Here is a 20679-nt window from a genome sequence, read left to right as displayed (position 1 = left end):
CAAATGAGACCAAGAAAACAAGAATACAACCATAAATACTATACAAAAATACACCTCAAATTCAGAGTTTTAATCCAAAAACACGGTCAGTTCTTTTTCTCATTATGCAATGCGTGCTGCAGGATTTTTTTTATATGGTGCACACTGACCACATAGACCCATTCTCTCACATGTGGGCCTACCAGCTTTTTCCTGCTTGATTTGAAGCTGCTAGAATTTTTGAGTATATATACGTCAAACACATTGGCTCATAAGACGTATATATACAACCAAAACAGTCAAAGAGTAAACATCTTCATTCATCTTCAGATTCCAGTAAAGTATTTCATTCCCTCTTAACTTCTTTCTTTTAATATAATTTTAGCAACATTCATTGCCTGTTGTCTTCTTTTATCATTCCTGATAACATTTAAAAATTTTCATGTAAGGTTTAATGGTAAATAGCCTACATTGCAACTATGGGAATATTATCTGAAACTTCACTGTAATCAACATGAACACAAGTAACTGTACCTCAAACTGTTTTTTAGCCTTGAAGTGCGTTTCCCAGGTAAGTCCCACATCCGTCGACTTTACAGTTACCGCATATTCTTGCATGAGAGCACTAATGATGCTACACCCAATCATGCGCTGAAACATATTTAACATCCATAGAGTAAAAATATATTGACAACATCCTGAGGTATTGCCGAAGCTATTAAATATCATTTAATTTCTTATGCATAAAAAAAACCACACCACGGGTGGGGTTTGAACCCGCAGTAAGAGAGTCGCAAAACTCCAGACCGGCGGGTTCAAACCCCACCCGTGGTATGGTTTGTTTGCAATCGTGTCATTACGATTTTGTGAGTCATTTCTTATGCATATTTTTATGTATGAATATAAAGATGTTTAAAACCATTTTTAAGAAGAGAGTTCTCACAAAACAAATACAGTAAACTCTTGATAAAACGAACTAATAAAGTGGTTGTAGTCCACTTAATTGATTGACTACCAGACATGGACAAACACGTAATTTAAACAAACTTAGCGTGCTGTATTGATGTACTACCAGATAAACTAAGAATAAACCAGAGCACAATGATGATTACCTGTGCCTGAAAAGAAGACGAGTTAAATGTCCAGAAGAGTACAACAGAGTACAGTAATTATGCTTACTTCTTTTGGTGGATAGATGAGCTTAAAGATGTACAATAGTGCCATGTGGTCTATGTAGTGGTGATCCAGAGTAACTTATTCTGAGTTAGTGGAGCTGTAAAGCTCCACCTCAGCAGTAATATCACACAGGGGTAGATGGCTAGCATCTACACTGTACCTCATAGCATATTTTGTAAGTTTTTCCTTGCTTCTATGAATGTCATTCTTTGTTTTGCAACACCCGCCTCCTTGCACACCCTGACCAGCCTCCAACTTCATTAATTCAACTTTCTGCTTAACATTTAACCCTTTCAGGGTCCAAAGGCCAAATCTCAAGAGTGACAGCCAGGGTCCAAGAATTTAAAAAAAAAAAAAAAAAAAAATTCTTATGAAATAATAGAGAATCTTTTTCTGAAGGTAATAATGCAAAATGTACAAAATTTGATGGAAAATTGACGAAATTGTGCTCTCGCAAATTTTGATACATCAGCAATATTTTCATATCAGTGATTTTGCCGACTTTAACTCCCATTTTAGGCCAATTACATAATTCCAGTCAACCAAATTCTTAGCTATTTCACTAGTATTACTTCTATTTTATTGACTGAGCACAAGAAATCATCCAGTCAACTGTTTCAACTACCCAATACAGTGATCGGAAATTAGTAATTTGGCCAATTTAACACAAAGTTCAAAATATTCCAGTTTCAAAACAGGGTCCAGAATAAACAATGCAAACATTCCTGGCACAAAACAAACATTTCTTCTGTTCATAAGTTATATTTTCAGGCTTTACAAATGAATTCCATTTTGTTTTTTTATACACATAATAAATTTTTATTCACACCAAAAAATAGAAGATTTACTGATATGCAATGTTGTAATAATTGTATAAATAACATCAGCACATTCGTGAACGTATATTAGACCCACAAGCTGATGCGCATTTGACTTGTGACAACATTTTTTTTAATCTTGAACACTGGCAAAAATTTAACAATTCCGATACATTGAGCTCAGTTTCAAGCCATTTTCAGTACTAAAACCAATCAAAATCATCTCTGTTTCTGTAATATATACATTATTCCATTTTATCAAATGAGACCAAGAAATCGCGAATACAACTGTAAAAAACACAAAAAACACCACAAATCACTGTTTTAATGCAAAATTTTTGTCAGTTTTTTTCTCTCATTATGCACTGCGTGCTGCAGGATCTGATTTATGTGGTGCACACTTACCACACAGATGTGTTCTCTCATATCTAGGCCCAAATTTACCGCTCACAGGTTATCTGAGTGAGCTGAGCTCATGACGCAGATCTACAGTTTGGACCCTGGCTTCAAAGCCATAGATCTACGGCATGGACCCTGAAAGGGTTAAGGTCACACATTTCTTGGCACTTGATTTAGAGGTCATTGTTAATAACACTATACACAGAAGAAAAATGATCAAAAACACTGTAAATCCAAGGAAAATTAGAGAAGAAGTGATAATATGAGCATGACCGTAGATAAGAACATAGTAACATGGACTGAGTCACTGCCCCCTCTGCCCAGAACAATGAAAATGGATGCTTTCAGGATGAACCCCAGACCATGCAAACCTGCAATTAAGCAGAGTTGGTCCATTTTATCGAGTTTATGACCAGACCAAACAGCCATTCAATATACGTAGTTGATTTGGTCCACTTCAGAGCTATTTTAACTGGACACCCTGTTAACCATACATGTTGAGCCTTTGTCTAGCCAAAATTTTTGTCTGTTTTAGCCAATATCTGCTTTATGGAGGTCCGTTTTATTGAGAGCTTACTGTAATTACAGACATACAGTACTTCAAATTAATTCTGTGATTAAACCAGTATACAATAATTTATTAGTTTAGTATAAACCAGACTAACCATTGTATTATCACCAGATGATATAAGCTGCTCCACTTCTGTCAGCAGCCTTCCCCTATCTTCTCCTTGGTCCTCGACACTACCTCGCTTCACCATTATACCAACAACCTGTAGAAATAAGTGAACTCCACTTAGTATCACTCCCTAGAATGTCAATATAAAGTGCTATAAATCCTTCATTATATAAGAATTTTCTCAAAGATGGTAGCATTTGCGTAAAGACAAACCTGTACTAGCGTCTCTCTGACATAATGGGGAATAGTACGTCTGCTGACAACATAATGAACAATGTACTGTCTGAGCTGCAAGCTGTCTTCCTTGCTCAAGTCACGCCATTCTCGAATCACCCCCACCCGCAGGAGGGTTGCTGCCTCGAATAACAGGTAATCCACCTGTGTTGTCTCTGTATAAGACAACATTAACATGTTAAAAAAAAATGTACAAGAAACCTGCAACAGAAGTGTAATTAATCTTAATGATTCATCTGTATTTCCTAACTTGTATTGTATCAAGGGAAAATGTTCACATTTCTTTATTAAAAAGCACCATGATGTACAAATGTAGCTGATAATCAAAGTAATAATAAAAGTCTTTGTTTAGCTCAGGAAAAAAGGATTCAACAACACTATGGTTTTGGATGAAGAAAGATACATGATGATAAAATATTTATTGTGGTATTATAAGAGAATAATTGGGGAAACATCATTGTTGATGGAGGTCAGGGCCTCACCTAAAGAATATGTTTAGTGACCAATAAAAATAATGACAAACAAACATACAATACAAACTTAATTTCTATAAAGTGCAGTACAGTATGTTATACATTTAGGGTGACTGACATACAGTGGAACCTCTACTGACAAGTGCCCCAACGTTTGAGTTTTTCAAGAAATGAGCAGTCACTCGGTCAATTTTTTGCTTCCAGATGCGAGCGAAATTTCAAGATGCGAGTGGGCCTCAAGGGAGGTTCCTTGATGCTTGTGAGGGGCTCTTGCTCTTGATCTAGGGACTTGGATCTCAGTTGTTTGTTGGACTATCTTACTGAAACTTGGGCAACTTATGATGCAAAGATCCTTCTTAACGTTCACCAAAATTGAAAGAAATCAGACCACACATAATGGAGTTCACTTCTCAGCCATTAGCTGCCCCTTAGCGGTATATTTTTGTATGGTTTTTATGGTTATATTCTTGTTTTTTGGTCTCATATGACAGAATGGAAGATATGTTACAGAAATAGTTATGATTCTGATTGGTTTCACGACAAAAGGTACAGGTCCTCCATCACAAATCCGGCATCATTGGGGCCTGTACTGTGCCAGATTACTGAATTTGCCAAATTACAGAGTGGTTAGGTTAGAATACACTTAATAAAATTAACCAACTTGACTTACACAGTTCATTGAACATTGGCAAAAATCGAACATTTCCGCTACTTTGAGCTCAATTTCAAGATACTTTTCATCATGAAAGCAATCAAAATCATGTCTATTTCTGTAATATATCTTCCATTCTATCAAATGAGTCCAAAAAAATGAGAATACAACCATAAAAACCACACGAAAATATACTGCAAAGAGGCGGCTAATGGTTGAGAAGTGAACTCCCTTATTTATCGTCCATCTTTTTTATTTTTGTTGTACATTAACCCTCAAATGGTCCAAACGTATATACAGTGGACCCCCGCATAGCGAACGCATCGCATAGCGAACAATCCGCATAGCGAACGCTTTGTTCGCTGAAATTTTGCCCCGCATAGTAGACAAAAACCCGCTCAGCGAACTTCGTCCGAGACGCGTCCAATGTGCGGCCTCGGCCAGCCTCACATGTGCCGCCTGTCCCATTGTTTACCAGCTAGCCTCCGCGGTAACATTCAAGCATACACTCGGAATATTTCGTATTATTACAGTGTTTTCGGTTCTGTTTGTTGAAAATAAGTGACCATGGGCCCCAAGAAAGCTTCTAGTGCCAACCCTGTGGTAAAAAGGGTGAGAATTAGTATGGAAATTAAGAAAGATTTTGAAGGGTTTGGGGCTAACCCTGAGAAGCCTATGCCAGTTGTGGAATCCATTGTGCCTACTTCAAAAATTAAGGAAATGTGTGCACAGTGGGTTGAACTGCAAACCTTTATGGATGAAAATCACCCTGACACAGCTGTTGCAAGGCGTGCTGGTGACTATTTCAATGACAATGTTATGGCCCATTTTAGACAAATCGTAAAGGAACGGGAGGTACAGAGCTCTATGGACAGAAAGAAGTCCAGTGACTCTGAAGCTGGTCCTAGTGGCATTAAAAGAAGAAGGGAAGTAACCCCGGAAAAGGACTTGCCTCCTCAAGTGTTAATGGAAGGGGATTCCCCTTCTAAACACTAACACTCTCTCTCCCCTCCTCCCATCCCATCAATCATCACCAGATCTTCAATAAAAGTAAGTGTCATGTAATTGTGCATGCCTTTTTCAGTTTGTGTGTACTAAAATTAACATTTTTTTGTGGTAAAAAATTTTTTTTTTCATACTTTTGGGTGTCTTGCACAGATTAATTTTATTTCCATTATTTCTTATGGGGAAAATTAATTCGCATAGCGAACATTTCGCATAACGACCAGCCCTCTTGCACGGATTAAGTTCGCTATGCGGGGGTCCACTGTATATGTTTTTTCAACATCTGAAAGTATGTAAAAAAATGTAGATCTTTTTTGTTTTACATTTGAAAACGTGTAAAAAAACTTTTATCTACATTTTTTTTTTTTTGTTATATTTGAAAATATGTAAAAAAAAGTAGATCTACTTTTGTAGCACTACGAATTTGAACGTCAATCTGTTTGGACCATTTAAGGGTTAAGAAGCATCTTTCCATCATACATTGCCCAAGTTTCAATGAGATAGCCCAACAAACAACCAAGAAAAAAAAATTTTTATTATTTTTTTATTATTATCACACTGGCCGATTCCCACCAAGGCAGGGTGGCCCGAAAAAGAAAAACTTTCACCATCATTCACTCCATCACTGTCTTGCCAGAAGGGTGCTTTACACTACAGTTTTTAAACTGCAACATTAACACCCCTCCTTCAGAGTGCAGGCACTGTACTTCCCATCTCCAGGACTCAAGTCCGGCCTGCCGGTTTCCCTGAACCCCTTCATAAATGTTACTTTGCTCACACTCCAACAGCACGTCAAGTATTAAAAACCATTCGTCTCCATTCACTCCTATCAAACACGCTCACGCACACCTGCTGGAAGTCCAAGCCCCTCACACACAAAACCTCCCCTCCTTTACCCCCTCCCTCCAACCTTTCCTAGGCCGACCCCTACCCCGCCTTCCTTCCACTACAGACTGATACACTCTTGAAGTCATTCTGTTTCGCTCCATTCTCTCTACATGTCCGAACCACCTCAACAACCCTTCCTCAGCCCTCTGGACAACAGTTTTGGTAATCCCGCACCTCCTCCTAACTTCCAAACTACGAATTCTCTGCATTATATTCACACCACACATTGCCCTCAGACATGACATCTCCACTGCCTCCAGCCTTCTCCTCGCTGCAACATTCATCACCCATGCTTCACACCCATATAAGAGTGTTGGTAAAACTATACTCTCATACATTCCCCTCTTTGCCTCCAAGGACAAAGTTCTTTGTCTCCACAGACTCCTAAGTGCACCACTCACCCTTTTCCCCTCATCAATTCTATGATTCACCTCATCCTTCATAGACCCATCTGCTGACACGTCCACTCCCAAATATCTGAATACATTCACCTCCTCCATACTCTCTCCCTCCAATCTGATATCCAATCTTTCATCACCTAATATTTTTGTTATCCTCATAACCTTACTCTTTCCTGTATTCACTTTTAATTTTCTTCCTTTGCACACCCTACCAAATTCATCCACCAATCTCTGCAACTTCTCTTCAGAATCTCCCAAGAGCACAGTGTCATCAGCAAAGAGCAACTGTGACAACTCCCACTTTATGTGTGATTTTTTATCTTTTAACTCCACGCCTCTTGTCAAGACCCTCGCATTTACTTCTCTTACAACCCCATCTATAAATATATTAAACAACCATGGTGACATCACACATCCTTGTCTAAGGCCTACTTTTACTGGGAAATAATTTCCCTCTTTCCTATGTACTCTAACTTGAGCCTCACTAACCTCGTCAAAACTCTTCACTGCATTCAGTAACCTACCTCCTACACCATACACCTGCAACATCTGCCACATTGCCCCCCTATCCATCCTGTCATACGCCTTTTCCAAATCCATAAATGCCACAAAGACCTCTTTAGCCTTATCTAAATACTGTTCACTTATATGTTTCACTGTAAACACCTGGTCCACACACCCCCTACCTTTCCTAAAGCCTCCTTGTTCATCTGCTATCCTATTCTCCGTCTTACTTTTAATTATTTCAATAATAACTCTACCATACACTTTACCAGGTATACTCAACAGACTTATCCCCGTATAATTTTTGCACTCTCTTTTGTCCCCTTTGCCTTTATACAAAGGAACTATGCATGCTCTCTGCCAATCCCTAGGTACCTTACCCTCTTCCATACATTTATGAAATAATTGCACCAACCACTCCAAAACTATATCCCCACCTGCTTTTAACATTTCTATCTTTATCCCATCAATCCCGGCTGCCTTACCCCCTTTCATTTTACCTACTGCCTCACGAACTTCCCCCCCACTCACAACTGGCTCTTCCTCACTCCTACAAGATGTTATTCCTCCTTGCCCTATACACGAAATCACAGCTTCCCTATCTTCATCAACATTTAACAATTCCTCAAAATATTCCCTCCATCTTCCCAATGCCTCTAACTCTCCATTTAATAACTCTCCTCTCCTATTTTTAACTGACAAATCCATTTGTTCTCTAGGCTTCCTTAACTTGTTAATCTCACTCCAAAACTTTTTCTTATTTTCAGCAAAATTTGTTGATAACATCTCACCCACTCTCTCATTTGCTCTCTTTTTACATTGCTTCACCATTCTCTTAACCTCTCTCTTTTTCTCCATATACTCTTCCCTCCTTGCATCACTTCTACTTTGTAAAAACTTCTCATATGCTAACTTTTTCTCCCTTACTACTCTCTTTACATCATCATTCCACCAATCGCTCCTCTTCCCTCCAGCACCCACTTTCCTGTAACCACAAACTTCTGCTGAACACTCTAACACTACATTTTTAAACCTACCCCATACCTCTTCGACCCCATTGCCTATGTTCTCATTAGCCCATCTATCCTCCAATAGCTGTTTATATCTTTCCCTAACTGCCTCCTCTTTTAGTTTATAAACCTTCACCTCTCTCTTCCCTGATGCTTCTATTCTCCTTGTATCCCATCTACCTTTTACTCTCAGTGTAGCTACAACTAGAAAGTGATCTGATATATTTGTGGCCCCTCTATAAACATGTACATCCTGAAGTCTACTCAACAGTCTTTTATCTACCAATACATAATCCAACAAACTACTGTCATTTCGCCCTACATCATATCTTGTATACTTATTTATCCTCTTTTTCTTAAAATATGTATTACCTATAACTAAACCCCTTTCTATACAAAGTTCAATCAAAAGGCTCCCATTATCATTTACACCTGGCACCCCAAACTTACCTACCACACCCTCTCTAAAAGTTTCTCCTACTTTAGCATTCAGGTCCCCTACCACAATTACTCTCTCACTTGGTTCAAAGGCTCCTATACATTCACTTAACATCTCCCAAAATCTCTCTCTCTCTCCTCTGCATTCCTCTCTTCTCCAGGTGCATACACGCTTATTATGACCCACTTCTCGCATCCAACCTTTACTTTAATCTACATAATTCTTGCATTTACACATTCATATTCTCTTTTCTCCTTCCATAACTGATCATTCAACATTACTGCTGCCCCTTCCTTTGCTCTAACTCTCTCAGATACTCCAGATTTAATCCCATTTATTTCCCCCCACCGAAACTCCCCTATCCCCTTCAGCTTTGTTTCGCTTAGGGCCAGGACATCCAACTTCTTTTCATTCATAACATCAGCAATCATCTGTTTCTTGTCATCTACACTACATCCACGCACATTCAAGCATCCCAGTTTTATAAAGTTTTTCTTCTTTTCTTTTTTAGTAAATGTCTACAGGAGAAGGGGTTACTAGCCCATTGCTCCCGGCATTTTAGTCGCCTCATACGACACGCATGGTTTACGGAGGAAAGATTCTTTTCCACTTCCCCATGGACAATAGAAGAAATAAAGAAGAACAAGAGCTATGCAGAAAAGGAGAAAAACCTAGATGTATGTATATATATATATATGCATGTGCATGTCTGAGAAGTGTGACCAAAGTGTAAGTTGGAGTAGCAAGATATCCCTGTTATCTAGCGTGTTTATGAGACAGAAAAAGACACCAGCAATCCTACCATCATGCAAAACAGTTACAGGTATATTTACCAAAAATCATATGTGGCAAGCCCAAGCCAGGTACTGGAAATAAGTCACTTTGTCTGACTTTTCTGGGTTATCGTAGGTTCTCTATACATACAATGCTATGTACAACTGAGTACAAGAAACCGCCCATTCACTTATTTCAACTACCCAATAAAGTGGTCAGAAATTGGCAATTTGGCCGATTTCACACAAATTTCACCAGATGCCAATTTCAAAATAGGGTCCAGAATAAACAATGCAGACATTCCTGGCTCTAAAATAACATTTTCTCTGTTCATTAGTCATGGCTACAGGCCCCTCTTATATTACTCTTGCTTACCATTGGGAATTTTTATTCATAAAAAAATAGAAGATTTACTGTTATGCAGATTACTGCAATACTGTAATAATTGTATAAATAACATCAACCCATTCATGACTGCATATTAGAATGGCTAGTTGGACATTTATTGGAAAATGACATCATTTGTTTACTTTTGAACATCGGCAAAAATCAAACATTTCCCCTACTTTGAGCTCCATTTCCCGGTTCTTTTTATAGTAAAATCAATCAAAATCACCTCTATTTCTATAATATGTTTTCCATTCTCTCAAATGAGACCAAGAAAACGAGAATACAACCATAAATACTATACGAAAATAGACCACAAAGTCGGCATTTTAATTAAAAATAAACGGTCGGAGTTTTTTTTCTCATTATGCACTGCATGCTCCAGGATTATTTTTATATGGTGCACACTGACCACACAGACCCATTCTCTCACATGTGGGCCTACCAGCTTTCTCCTGCTTGATTTGAAGCCGCTAGAATTTATGAGTAGCAGGGCCTCACTTATACGGCAGGTTAGGTTCCAGGCTACCGCCGTAAAGCGGAAACCGGCGTAAAGTGGAACACCCTTTTTTTCCACTTATAAATGCATACAAACACTAGATAACAAGTTTACACTAACATATATTAAGTTAGCAATAGAACCAGGCATCAAAAAACAATAAAAAAGTACAATACACACATAGTGCACTCATTACTTACCTTAAAATATTTATAGTCTTAATCTAGGGTGAGACAAGTAGTATTTATTGTAAGAAATCAAGTGTGGTATGTATGGTAGTCAGCCAGGCTACCATACCAGGCCACCCCACCCACACATACTATTCTATGATATTTAGGCATCCCAGAGCGATAATATGTATATACAGTTCACTCATTACTTACCTTAAAATATAAGGTGAGATGAGTTTTGGAGTGAGATAAACAAGTTAAGAAAGCCTAGAGAACAAATGGATTTGTCAGTTAAAAATAGGAGAGGAGAGTTATTAAATGGAGAGTTAGAGGTATTGGGAAGATGGAGGGAATATTTTGAGGAATTGTTAAATGTTGATGAAGATAGGGAAGCTGTGATTTCGTGTATAGGACAAGGAGGAATAACATCTTATAGGAGTGAGGAAGAGCCAGTTGTGAGTGTGGGGGAAGTTCGTGAGGCAGTAGGTAAAATGAAAGGGGGTAAGGCAGCCGGGATTGATGGGATAAAGATAGAAATGTTAAAAGCAGGTGGGGATATAGTTTTGGAGTGGTTGGTGCAATTATTTAATAAATGTATGGAAGAGGGTAAGGTACCTAGGGATTGGCAGAGAGCATGCATAGTTCCTTTGTATAAAGGCAAAGGGGATAAAAGAGAGTGCAAAAATTATAGGGGGATAAGTCTGCTGAGTATACCTGGTAAAGTGTATGGTAGAGTTATTATTGAAAGAATTAAGAGTAAGACGGAGAATAGGATAGCAGATGAACAAGGAGGGTTTAGGAAAGGTAGGGGGTGTGTGGACAATGTGTTTACAGTGAAACATATAAGTGAACAGTATTTAGATAAGGCTAAAGAGGTCTTTGTGGCATTTATGGATTTGGAAAAGGCGTATGACAGGGTGGATAGGGGGGCAATGTGGCAGATGTTGCAAGTGTATGGTGTAGGAGGTAGGTTACTGAAAGCAGTGAAGAGTTTTTACGAGGATAGTGAGGCTCAAGTTAGAGTATGTAGGAAAGAGGGAAATTATTTCCCAGTAAAAGTAGGCCTTAGACAAGGATGTGTGATGTCACCGTGGTTGTTTAATATATTTATAGATGGGGTTGTAAGAGAAGTAAATGCGAGGGTCTTGACAAGAGGCGTGAAGTTAAAAGATAAAGAATCACACACAAAGTGGGAGTTGTCACAGCTGCTCTTTGCTGATGACACTGTGCTCTTGGGAGATTCTGAAGAGAAGTTGCAGAGATTGGTGGATGAATTTGGTAGGGTGTGCAAAAGAAGAAAATTAAAGGTGAATACAGGAAAGAGTAAAGTTATGAGGATAACAAAAAGATTAGGTGATGAAAGATTGAATATCAGATTGGAGGGAGAGAGTATGGAGGAGGTGAATGTATTCAGATATTTGGGAGTGGACGTGTCAGCGGATGGGTCTATGAAAGATGAGGTGAATCATAGAACTGATGAGGGAAAAAGAGTGAGTGGTGCACTTAGGAGTCTGTGGAGACAAAGAACTTTGTCCTTGGAGGCAAAGAGGGGAATGTATGAGAGTATAGTTTTACCAACGCTCTTATATGGGTGTGAAGCATGGGTGATGAATGTTGCAGCGAGGAGAAGGCTGGAGGCAATGGAGATGTCATGTCTGAGGGCAATGTGTGGTGTGAATATAATGCAGAGAATTCGTAGTTTGGAAGTTAGGAGGAGGTGCGGGATTACCAAAACTGTTGTCCAGAGAGCTGAGGAAGGGTTGTTGAGGTAGTTCGGACATGTAGAGAGAATGGAGCGAAACAGAATGACTTCAAGAGTGTATCAGTCTGTAGTGGAAGGAAGGCGGGGTAGGGGTCGGCCTAGGAAAGGTTGGAGAGAGGGGGTAAAGGAGGTTTTGTGTGCGAGGGGCTTGGACTTCCAGCAGGTATGCGTGAGCGTGTTTGATAGGAGTGAATGGAGACAAATGGTTTTTAATACTTGACGTGCTGTTGGAGTGTGAGCAAAGTAACATTTATGAAGGGGTTCAGGGAAACCGGCAGGCCGGACTTGAGTCCTGGAGATGGGAAGTACAGTGCCTGCACTCTGAAGGAGGGGTGTTAATGTTGCAGTTTAAAAACTGTAGTGTAAAGCACCCTTCTGGCAAGACAGTGATGGAGTGAATAATGGTGAAAGTTTTTCTTTTTCGGGCCACCCTGCCTTGGTGGGAATCGGCCAGTGTGATAATAAAAAAAATAATAATAAAATGAGTAGTATTTATTGTAAAAAATCAAGTGTGGTATGTATGGTAGTCAGCCGGGCTACCATACCAGGCCAACCCACCCACACATACTATTCTATGATATTTAAGCATCCCAGAGCAATAAAATGTATATACAGTTCACTCATTACTTACCTTAAAATATTTGTAGTCTTAATGTAGGGTCAGGAGTAAGTAAATGAGATAAAACGAATAAATGAGAGAGAGAAAGAATGAGTGCATGAGAGAGGACAGGTGCAGAGTTATGTAAACAAACCAGGCGAAGGTAAGTTTTGTAAACAAAGTGTACACGTCTGGTTTGTGTACAAGTTACATTGTGTACAGGTTGTCTCTACATTGATACGGTAGAATAAATAAAGAAGAACACTCCCATTCTCATGTAACATCATTTTGAGAAGAAATGATGCTCTGAGTGAAGGTAATCGAAATAAGTCACTCTGACTTTTTTGGGTTATCCTAGGTTCTCTACACATATGTTATGTATGATAATCTATGTAACTGTATTTGTGTATACCTGAATAAACTTACATACATACGAAAGGAATAATTTTCTACAGTTACCCACAGTAACACATTTTCTCTTATGTTATATTAGAGAAAATGTTATTCTTGGCATCACTTGTACAAGTTATCTGGCTACCACATCTCATATTTATGTTTATTTATTCTATTGTGGGGTGTATTTATCATCTTTTTATGTTATGTATTGTGTTTATTATATAATTTTGAAAAAATATCATGGATGGATTAATGAAAATGTGTATATTAACGTAATATACGACATTTAATGAGACTCGGTGATTATTATTATTATCATTTCTAATATGGCGTCACTTGTGCAAGTCGTCTGCTACCACATCTCACATTTATGTTTATTTATTCTACTGTGGGGTGTATCTATCTTATTTATATGTTATGCATCGTGTTTATTATATAATTTTGAAAAAATATCATAGATGGATTAATGAAAACGTGTACAGTAGGGCCCCACTTATACGGCTGGTTAGGTTCCAGGCTACCGCCGTAAAGTGGAAACCGGCGTAAAGTGGAACACCCTTTTTTTCCACTTATAAATGCATACAAACACTAGATAACAAGTTTACACTAACATATATTAAGTTAGCAATAGTACCAGGCATCAAAAAACAATAAAAAAGTACAATACACACATAGTTCACTCATTACTTACCTTAAAATATTTATAGTCTTAATCTAGGGTGAGACAAGTAGTATTTATTGTAAGAAATCAAGTGTGGTATGTATGGTAGTCAGCCAGGCTACCATACCAGGCCACCCCACCCACACATACAATTCTATGATACTTAAGCATCCCAGAGTGATAAAATGTATATACAGTTCACTCATTACTTACCTTAAAATATAGGGTGAGATAAGTAGTATTTATTGTAAAAAATCAAGTGTGGTATGTATGGTAGTCAGCCGGGCTACCATACCAGGCCAACCCACCTACACATAATATTTTATTACATTTAAGCATCCCAGAGCGATAAAATGTATATACAGTTCACTCATTACTTACCTTAAAATATTTGTAGTCTTAATGTAGGGTCAGGAGTAAGTAAATGAGATCAAACGAATAAATGAGAGAGAGAAAGAATGAGTGCATGAGAGAGTACAGGCGCAGAGTTATGTAAACAAACCAGGCGAAGGTAAGTTTTGTAAACAAAGTGTACACGTCTGGTTTGTGTACAAGTTACATTGTGTACAGGTTGTCTCTACGTTGATATGGTAGAATAAATAAAGAAGAACACTCCCATTCTCATGTAACATCATTTTGAGAAGAAATGATCCTCTGAGTGAAGGCAATGGAAATAAGTCACTCTGACTTTGTTGGGTTATCCTAGGTTCTCTACACATATGTTGTTATGTATGATAATCTATGTAACTGTATTTGTGTATACTTGAATAAACTTACTTACATACATACGAAAGGAATAATTTTCTACAGTTACCCCCAGTAACACATTTTCTCTTATGTTAGATTAGAGAAAATGTTATTCTTGGCGTCACTTGTACAAGTTATCTGGCTACCACATCTCATACTTATGTTTATTTATTCTATTGTAGGGTGTATTTATCATCTTTTTATGTTATGTATCGTGTTTATTATATAATTTTTAAAAAAATATCATGGATGGATTAATGAAAATGTGTATATTAACATAATATACAACATTTAATGAGACTCGGTGATTATTATTATTATCATTTCTAATATGGCGTCACTTGTGCAAGTCGTCTGCTACCACATCTCATATTTATGTTTATTTATTCTATTGTGGGGTGTATTTATCTTATTTATATGTTATGTATCGTGTTTATTATATAATTTTGAAAAAATATCATAGATGGATTAATGAAAATGTGTATTTAACGTAATATACGACATTTAAATGAGACTCGATGATTATTATCATTACTAATATGACGTCTGGAGACATAAGACACTCTTACTGATTTTAATGTGTACCTGCATGCCAGCACAGTATGTAAGCTTATTTAAGTACAGGTATACATAAGTATAATTATCAGAGTATGTATATATAAAATATGAAATAACTTTTAAAAACATTTGAAATTTTGGAGTTTCCAGACAAAATGGAGAGACTTAGTGCTTATTGAGCTCACGAAGAATGTAAACAAACAAGGTGGGGCACGGTGACCGTATTAGAAAGTCAGGTGGGGGGAGCCGTATAGCGAGTTTTGGTCATAATTTGAAATGACCGTATTAGCGGAACGCCGTAAAGTGAAACGCCGTAAAGCGGGGCCCTGCTGTATATACGTCAAACACAATATCTCGTAAGGCGTATATATACAACCTCGACAGTCAAAGGGTTAACATGTTTTGTTATTTATATTGTTTATTATGTCATATTAGATCAATTGTGATAGGCAAATAAGCTGTAGTGTTGATATTAGCGTAATAATAAAGCATATTCTCCTGCATCATGAGACTGAGTTCATGGCAACCAGCAGTGGCTTCAAAGCCACCTTATCTTTAATGGATAATGTACTGTGTAGGTGCTTTACATAATGAGAAGCATTTCTTTTATTCATTGGAACCATGGCTAGGGCTAAAAGTAAGCAGGTTATAACAATAAATATAGAAAAAGAAATTGGAGTGACTTATGCAGCAAGTAGCGCCACCAAACAGTACCAGCAGGTTGGTGTGGCGACCCTGGAAATTTGAAATTATGCTAGCCAAAATTAGTGCCGAATAACTGAAGGAACCGAATAACTGATTGCCGGATTTGTGATGGCGGACCTGTACTACTATAATAATACAATGGTGCCTTGGGATATGGGTTTTTTTCATTCCAGAAGGCTGTTTGAGTGCCGATACCAAACGAATTTGTTCCCATAAGGAATAATGTAAATCAGATTAATCCGTTTCAGACCCCCAAAAATACATTTACAAAAGCACTTACATAAATACACTTGTATAATTGCTCGAGTTTTGAGCTGTTCGTATCCTGAGGTACAACTGTAATTATAATAAAATGTAAGTACTACGTACATATAATTTGGCATACACTGATGTGCCCAGCATCTCTTCTCCATCTCCAAGGTAAATGCTGTATTACTACATAATTTCTAATGGAGTTTGCCATACAAACACTCCGTTTTCCGTTATAATAAAAGCATGGGAAGGTATGTATTTATGGCTGCAGTGGTGGCCCTATAGACCCCAACAACAACAAAGGCCGTTGTGCCGCCTCCACTAACACTACTCACAAACGTAACAGTGGAACCTCAAATTTCGAGCGTATCACTTATCGAACACTTCGAAAATCAAACGCTTTTTTTGAACCAACTTTGTCCCTATTATACGACTCGCCCCTATTTTCGAACCACCGGGTACCAGACCTGTCTGGCAGCCCACTCTGTCCGTGTCCCAGCGCAGGCACCGTGAGCCAGTCTGGTTTTGTTGATGCTTGAGTGAACACTAACCTGCACTCTCATTCAAACATTTTACGATTATTTCATTGTGTTTAGTGCTTGTGGGACTGTGAAATAAGTTACCATGGGCCCAAAGAAACTTGCTAGTGGTACCCCTGTGGTAAAGAAAGTGAGAAACACCATAGATGTGAAGAAGGAAATAATACAGAAGTATGAGAGTGGTGTGAGACTTGTTGAGCTTGCCAGGATGTATGGGAAAAACAAGTCGACCACCGGTTCTATCCTGGCAAAGAAAGAACAAATCAAGGAAGCTGATGCTGCAAAAGGTGTTAATATGCTAACCAAAAAAAAAGACCACAGACAATCGATCAGGTTGAGAAGTTGTTGCTGGTGTGGATCAAGGATAAAGAGATGGCAGGTGATAGTGTTTCAGAGACCATTATTTGCAAAAAGGCAGGAAAGTTGCATGCCCATCTGGTACAGAAAACTCCTGGAACTAGTGCTGATAGTAAATTTAAGGCCAGCAGAGGCTGGTTTGACAGATTTAAGAAGCATAGTGGCATAAACAATGTTGTAAGGCATAGTGAGGCAGCCAGTTCAGACAAACGGGCAGCTGCGAAGTTTGTAAAGGAGTTTAAGGGGTACACAGACACTGAAAAATTCCAACCCCAACAAGTGTTCAATTGTGACAAAACAGGCCTGTTTTGGAAGAAAATGCCAAAGAGGACCTATGTTACTCAGGAGGAAAAGGCACTCCCAGGACAAAAGCCTATGAAAGACAGGCTCTTTCATTCTGTGTTAACGCTAGTGGTGATTTTAAAGTGAAGGTTTTACTTGTGTATCATTCAGAAAATCCAGAGTGTTTAAGAAAAACAATGTCATAAAGAACAAGTTATGTGTCTTGTGGAAAGCAAATAATAAGGCATGGGTCACAAGGCAAATTTTCAAAGAGTGGGTCCATGAAGTGTTTGGCCCCAGTGTGACAAAATACCTCCTAGACAATAAATTGCCACTCAAGTGCCTCCTGTTAAAGCACAATGCTCCTGCTCATCCTACAAACTTATTAGACTTCTTGTCTAGGGATTTCAGTTTTATAACAGTGAAGTTCTTGCCTCCTAACACCACTCCTCTCCTCCAGCCCATGGACCAGCAGGTCATTTCTAACTGCAAAAACTCTACACAAAAGCAGTGATTGAAAAGTGTTTTGAAGTGACCACAGACACTAAGCTGACCCTAAGAGAGTTCTGGAGGAATCACTTCAATATCTACAGCTACAAAAGCCTTATAGGTAAGGCCTGGTAGGGAGTGACTTCCAGGACTTTGAACTCTGCTTGGAGACAATTGTGGCCAGACTGTGTCCAAAAGAGGGATTTTGAAGGGTTTGAGGCTGACCCTGACCCTGACTCAGCTGACCCTCTGCCTGTTGTTTACTCTATTGTGGCATTGAGGAACACCCTGGAGGTGAGTGGCGAGGATGTGGAAGAGTTGGTGGAGGACCACACGGAAGAGCTAACCACTGAAGAGCTGCAAGAGCTTCATCTGGAGCAGTATCAGACCACAGCTGAGGACCTTGCTTCAGAGGAGGAGGAAGAGGGAGTGGATGAGGTGCCTTCTTCAAAGATTAAGGAGATTTGTGCCAAGTGGAATGATGTCCAAATGTTTGTGCAAAAGTACCACCCTGAGCAAGCTGAAACAAGCCATCTTTGCAGGAAGTTCAATGACAAAACCATGTCCCATTTTAGGGAAATGTTAACCCTTTCAGGGTCAAGAGGCCCTCTCCTAAACTTGTTCTCAGGGTCAAAAATTTTTTGGAAAAAAAAAAAATCTATGAAATGATAGAGAATCTTTTCCCGATCATCATGACACTAAAAGTATGAAATTTGATGGAAAACTTATGGAATTATGCTCTTGCGAAGTTAGCGGTCTCGATGATGTTGACGCATCGGCGATTTCGCCCACTTTGAGCCCTGTTTTCAGTGTACTAATCGACCACATTGGCGATTTCACCCACTTGGAGCCCTGTTTTCAGTGTACTAATCGGCAAAAATCATATCTTATTTTGCTAGAACTCCATTTTTTCTATCGAATGAGTACAAGAAACCACCCATTTACCAATTTCAACTATCCAATAAAGTGGTCAGAAATTGGCAATTTTGCCAGTTTCACACAAACTTCAGATGCCATTTTCCAAATAGGGTCCAGAATAAGCAAGACAGGCATTCCTGGCACTAAAATAACATTTTCTCTGTTCATTAGTCACATCCCCAGGCCCCTCTTACATCTCTTATGCTTTTCACTTTGAATTTTTATTCTCACAAAAAATAGAAGATTTACTGTTATGCAAACTACTGCATTAGTGTAGAAATGGTATAAATAATTTCAGTGCACTTGTGAAAGAATATCAGACTCACCAGTTGACGTGTACTGGACGCGTAGCATGATTTGTTTACTTTTTAAATTTGGTAAAAATCGAACATTTCTGCTACTTTGAGCTCAATTTCAAGGTACTTTTCATTATGAAACCAATCAAAATCATCTCAATTTCTGTAATATGTCTTCCATTTTATAAAATGAGACCAAGAAAACTAGAATACAACCATAAATGTCATACAAAAATATACTGCAAAGTCGCTGTTTTAAACCAAAAACACGGTCGGAGCTTCTTTTTTTCTCATCATGCACTGTGTGCTGCAGGATTTTTTTTTACACTGCGCACACTGACCACATAGACCCATTCTTTCATATGTAGGCCTACCAGCTTTCTCTCACTAGATTTGAATATGCTAGTACTAGTACGTCGGAAACCCTGAAAGGGTTAAAGAGGCACCAGAAACAGAGGACTGTGGACAGTTATTTTGTGAGACAGGGGTCCAGTGACTCTCAAGCTGGTCCTAATGGCATTAAAAGACAGAGAAGGGAAGTAACCCCAGAGAGGGCTTTACCTGAAGTTCTCATGGAGGGGGATTCTCCTTCCAAACACTAACCCCAACTCCCTCTCTTCTCCTCCCTATCTTCTAGATGCAATCACCGATCTTCAATAAAAGTAAGTAAAAATGTTATTTTATATTTATATAGATAATTGAACACTATAGTATTTGTTGTGTGTATGTAACACTGTAATTAATTTCTATAAAATGTATTTTTTTGTGAATATTTCTGGGTTTCTGGAATGGATTAATTGTATTTCCATTATTTCTTATGGGAAATATTGCTTCAATTTTCAGACTTTTTGAATTTAGAACTAGCTCCTGGAATGGATTAAGTTCGATATTGAGGTTCCAATGTACAGTGGAACCTTGACTTACGAGTGTCCCAACTTACGAGTTTTTTGAGATACGAGCCGTCCCTGGGTCGATTTTTTGCTCAGAGTTATGAGCCAACATTTAAGTTACAAGCCAGCTCCCCCCTCCCTCTTCCCCCTCAACCAAAAACCTGGACACCTCGATTGTTTATCTATGATTTCATGCTTTAATTCCATGGAAATCATTCTCTTCTTCTTCTCAGCAATAATAATAATCTTCTTCTTTCTTTCAACACACCGGCTGTATCCCACCAAGGCGGGGTGGCCCAAAAGGAAAAACGAAAGTTTCTCCTTTTACATTTAGTAATATATAAAGGAGAAGAGGTTACTAGCCCCCCGCTCCCGGCATTTCAGTCGCCTCCTACAACACGCATGGCTTACAGAGGAAGAATTCTGTTCCACTTCCCCATGGAGACAAGAGGAAATAAACAAGAATAAGAACTAGAAAGAAAATAGAAGAAAACACAGAGGGGTGTGTATATATATGCATGTATATGTATGTGTAGTGTGACCTAAGTGTAAGTAGAAGTAGCAAGACATACCTGAAATCTTGCATGTTCATGAGACAGAAAAAAGGACACCAACAATCCTACCATCATGTAAAACAATTACAGGCTTTTGTTTTACACTTACTTGGCAGGACGGTAGTACCTCCCTGGGTGGTTGCTGTCTACCAACCTACTACCTAGGAATAATAATATAATAATAATAA

The 20679-nt window shown here is 38.5% G+C and overlaps 1 protein-coding gene across 1 annotated transcript in view; it reads right to left on the bottom strand.

Annotated features, from left to right (window-relative positions):
* LOC128687207 (exportin-4) overlaps positions 1-20679 on the bottom strand; it is a 118836-nt gene that overhangs the window by 27715 nt on the left and 70442 nt on the right. The window contains exons 3-5 of the mRNA XM_070080305.1: positions 3265-3440; positions 3038-3145; positions 514-630 (exon numbers count right to left, since the gene is read on the bottom strand). Coding sequence (XP_069936406.1) covers positions 514-630; positions 3038-3145; positions 3265-3440 — 401 coding nt within the window. The remainder of the gene's footprint in view (positions 1-513; positions 631-3037; positions 3146-3264; positions 3441-20679) is intronic.

Source organism: Cherax quadricarinatus, unplaced genomic scaffold (assembly GCF_038502225.1).
Source record: "Cherax quadricarinatus isolate ZL_2023a unplaced genomic scaffold, ASM3850222v1 Contig299, whole genome shotgun sequence".
Lineage (NCBI taxonomy): Eukaryota > Metazoa > Arthropoda > Malacostraca > Decapoda > Parastacidae > Cherax > Cherax quadricarinatus.
The sequence above is the reverse complement of the archived record's forward strand: the minus strand, read 5'-3'. Positions and strand labels throughout refer to the sequence as shown.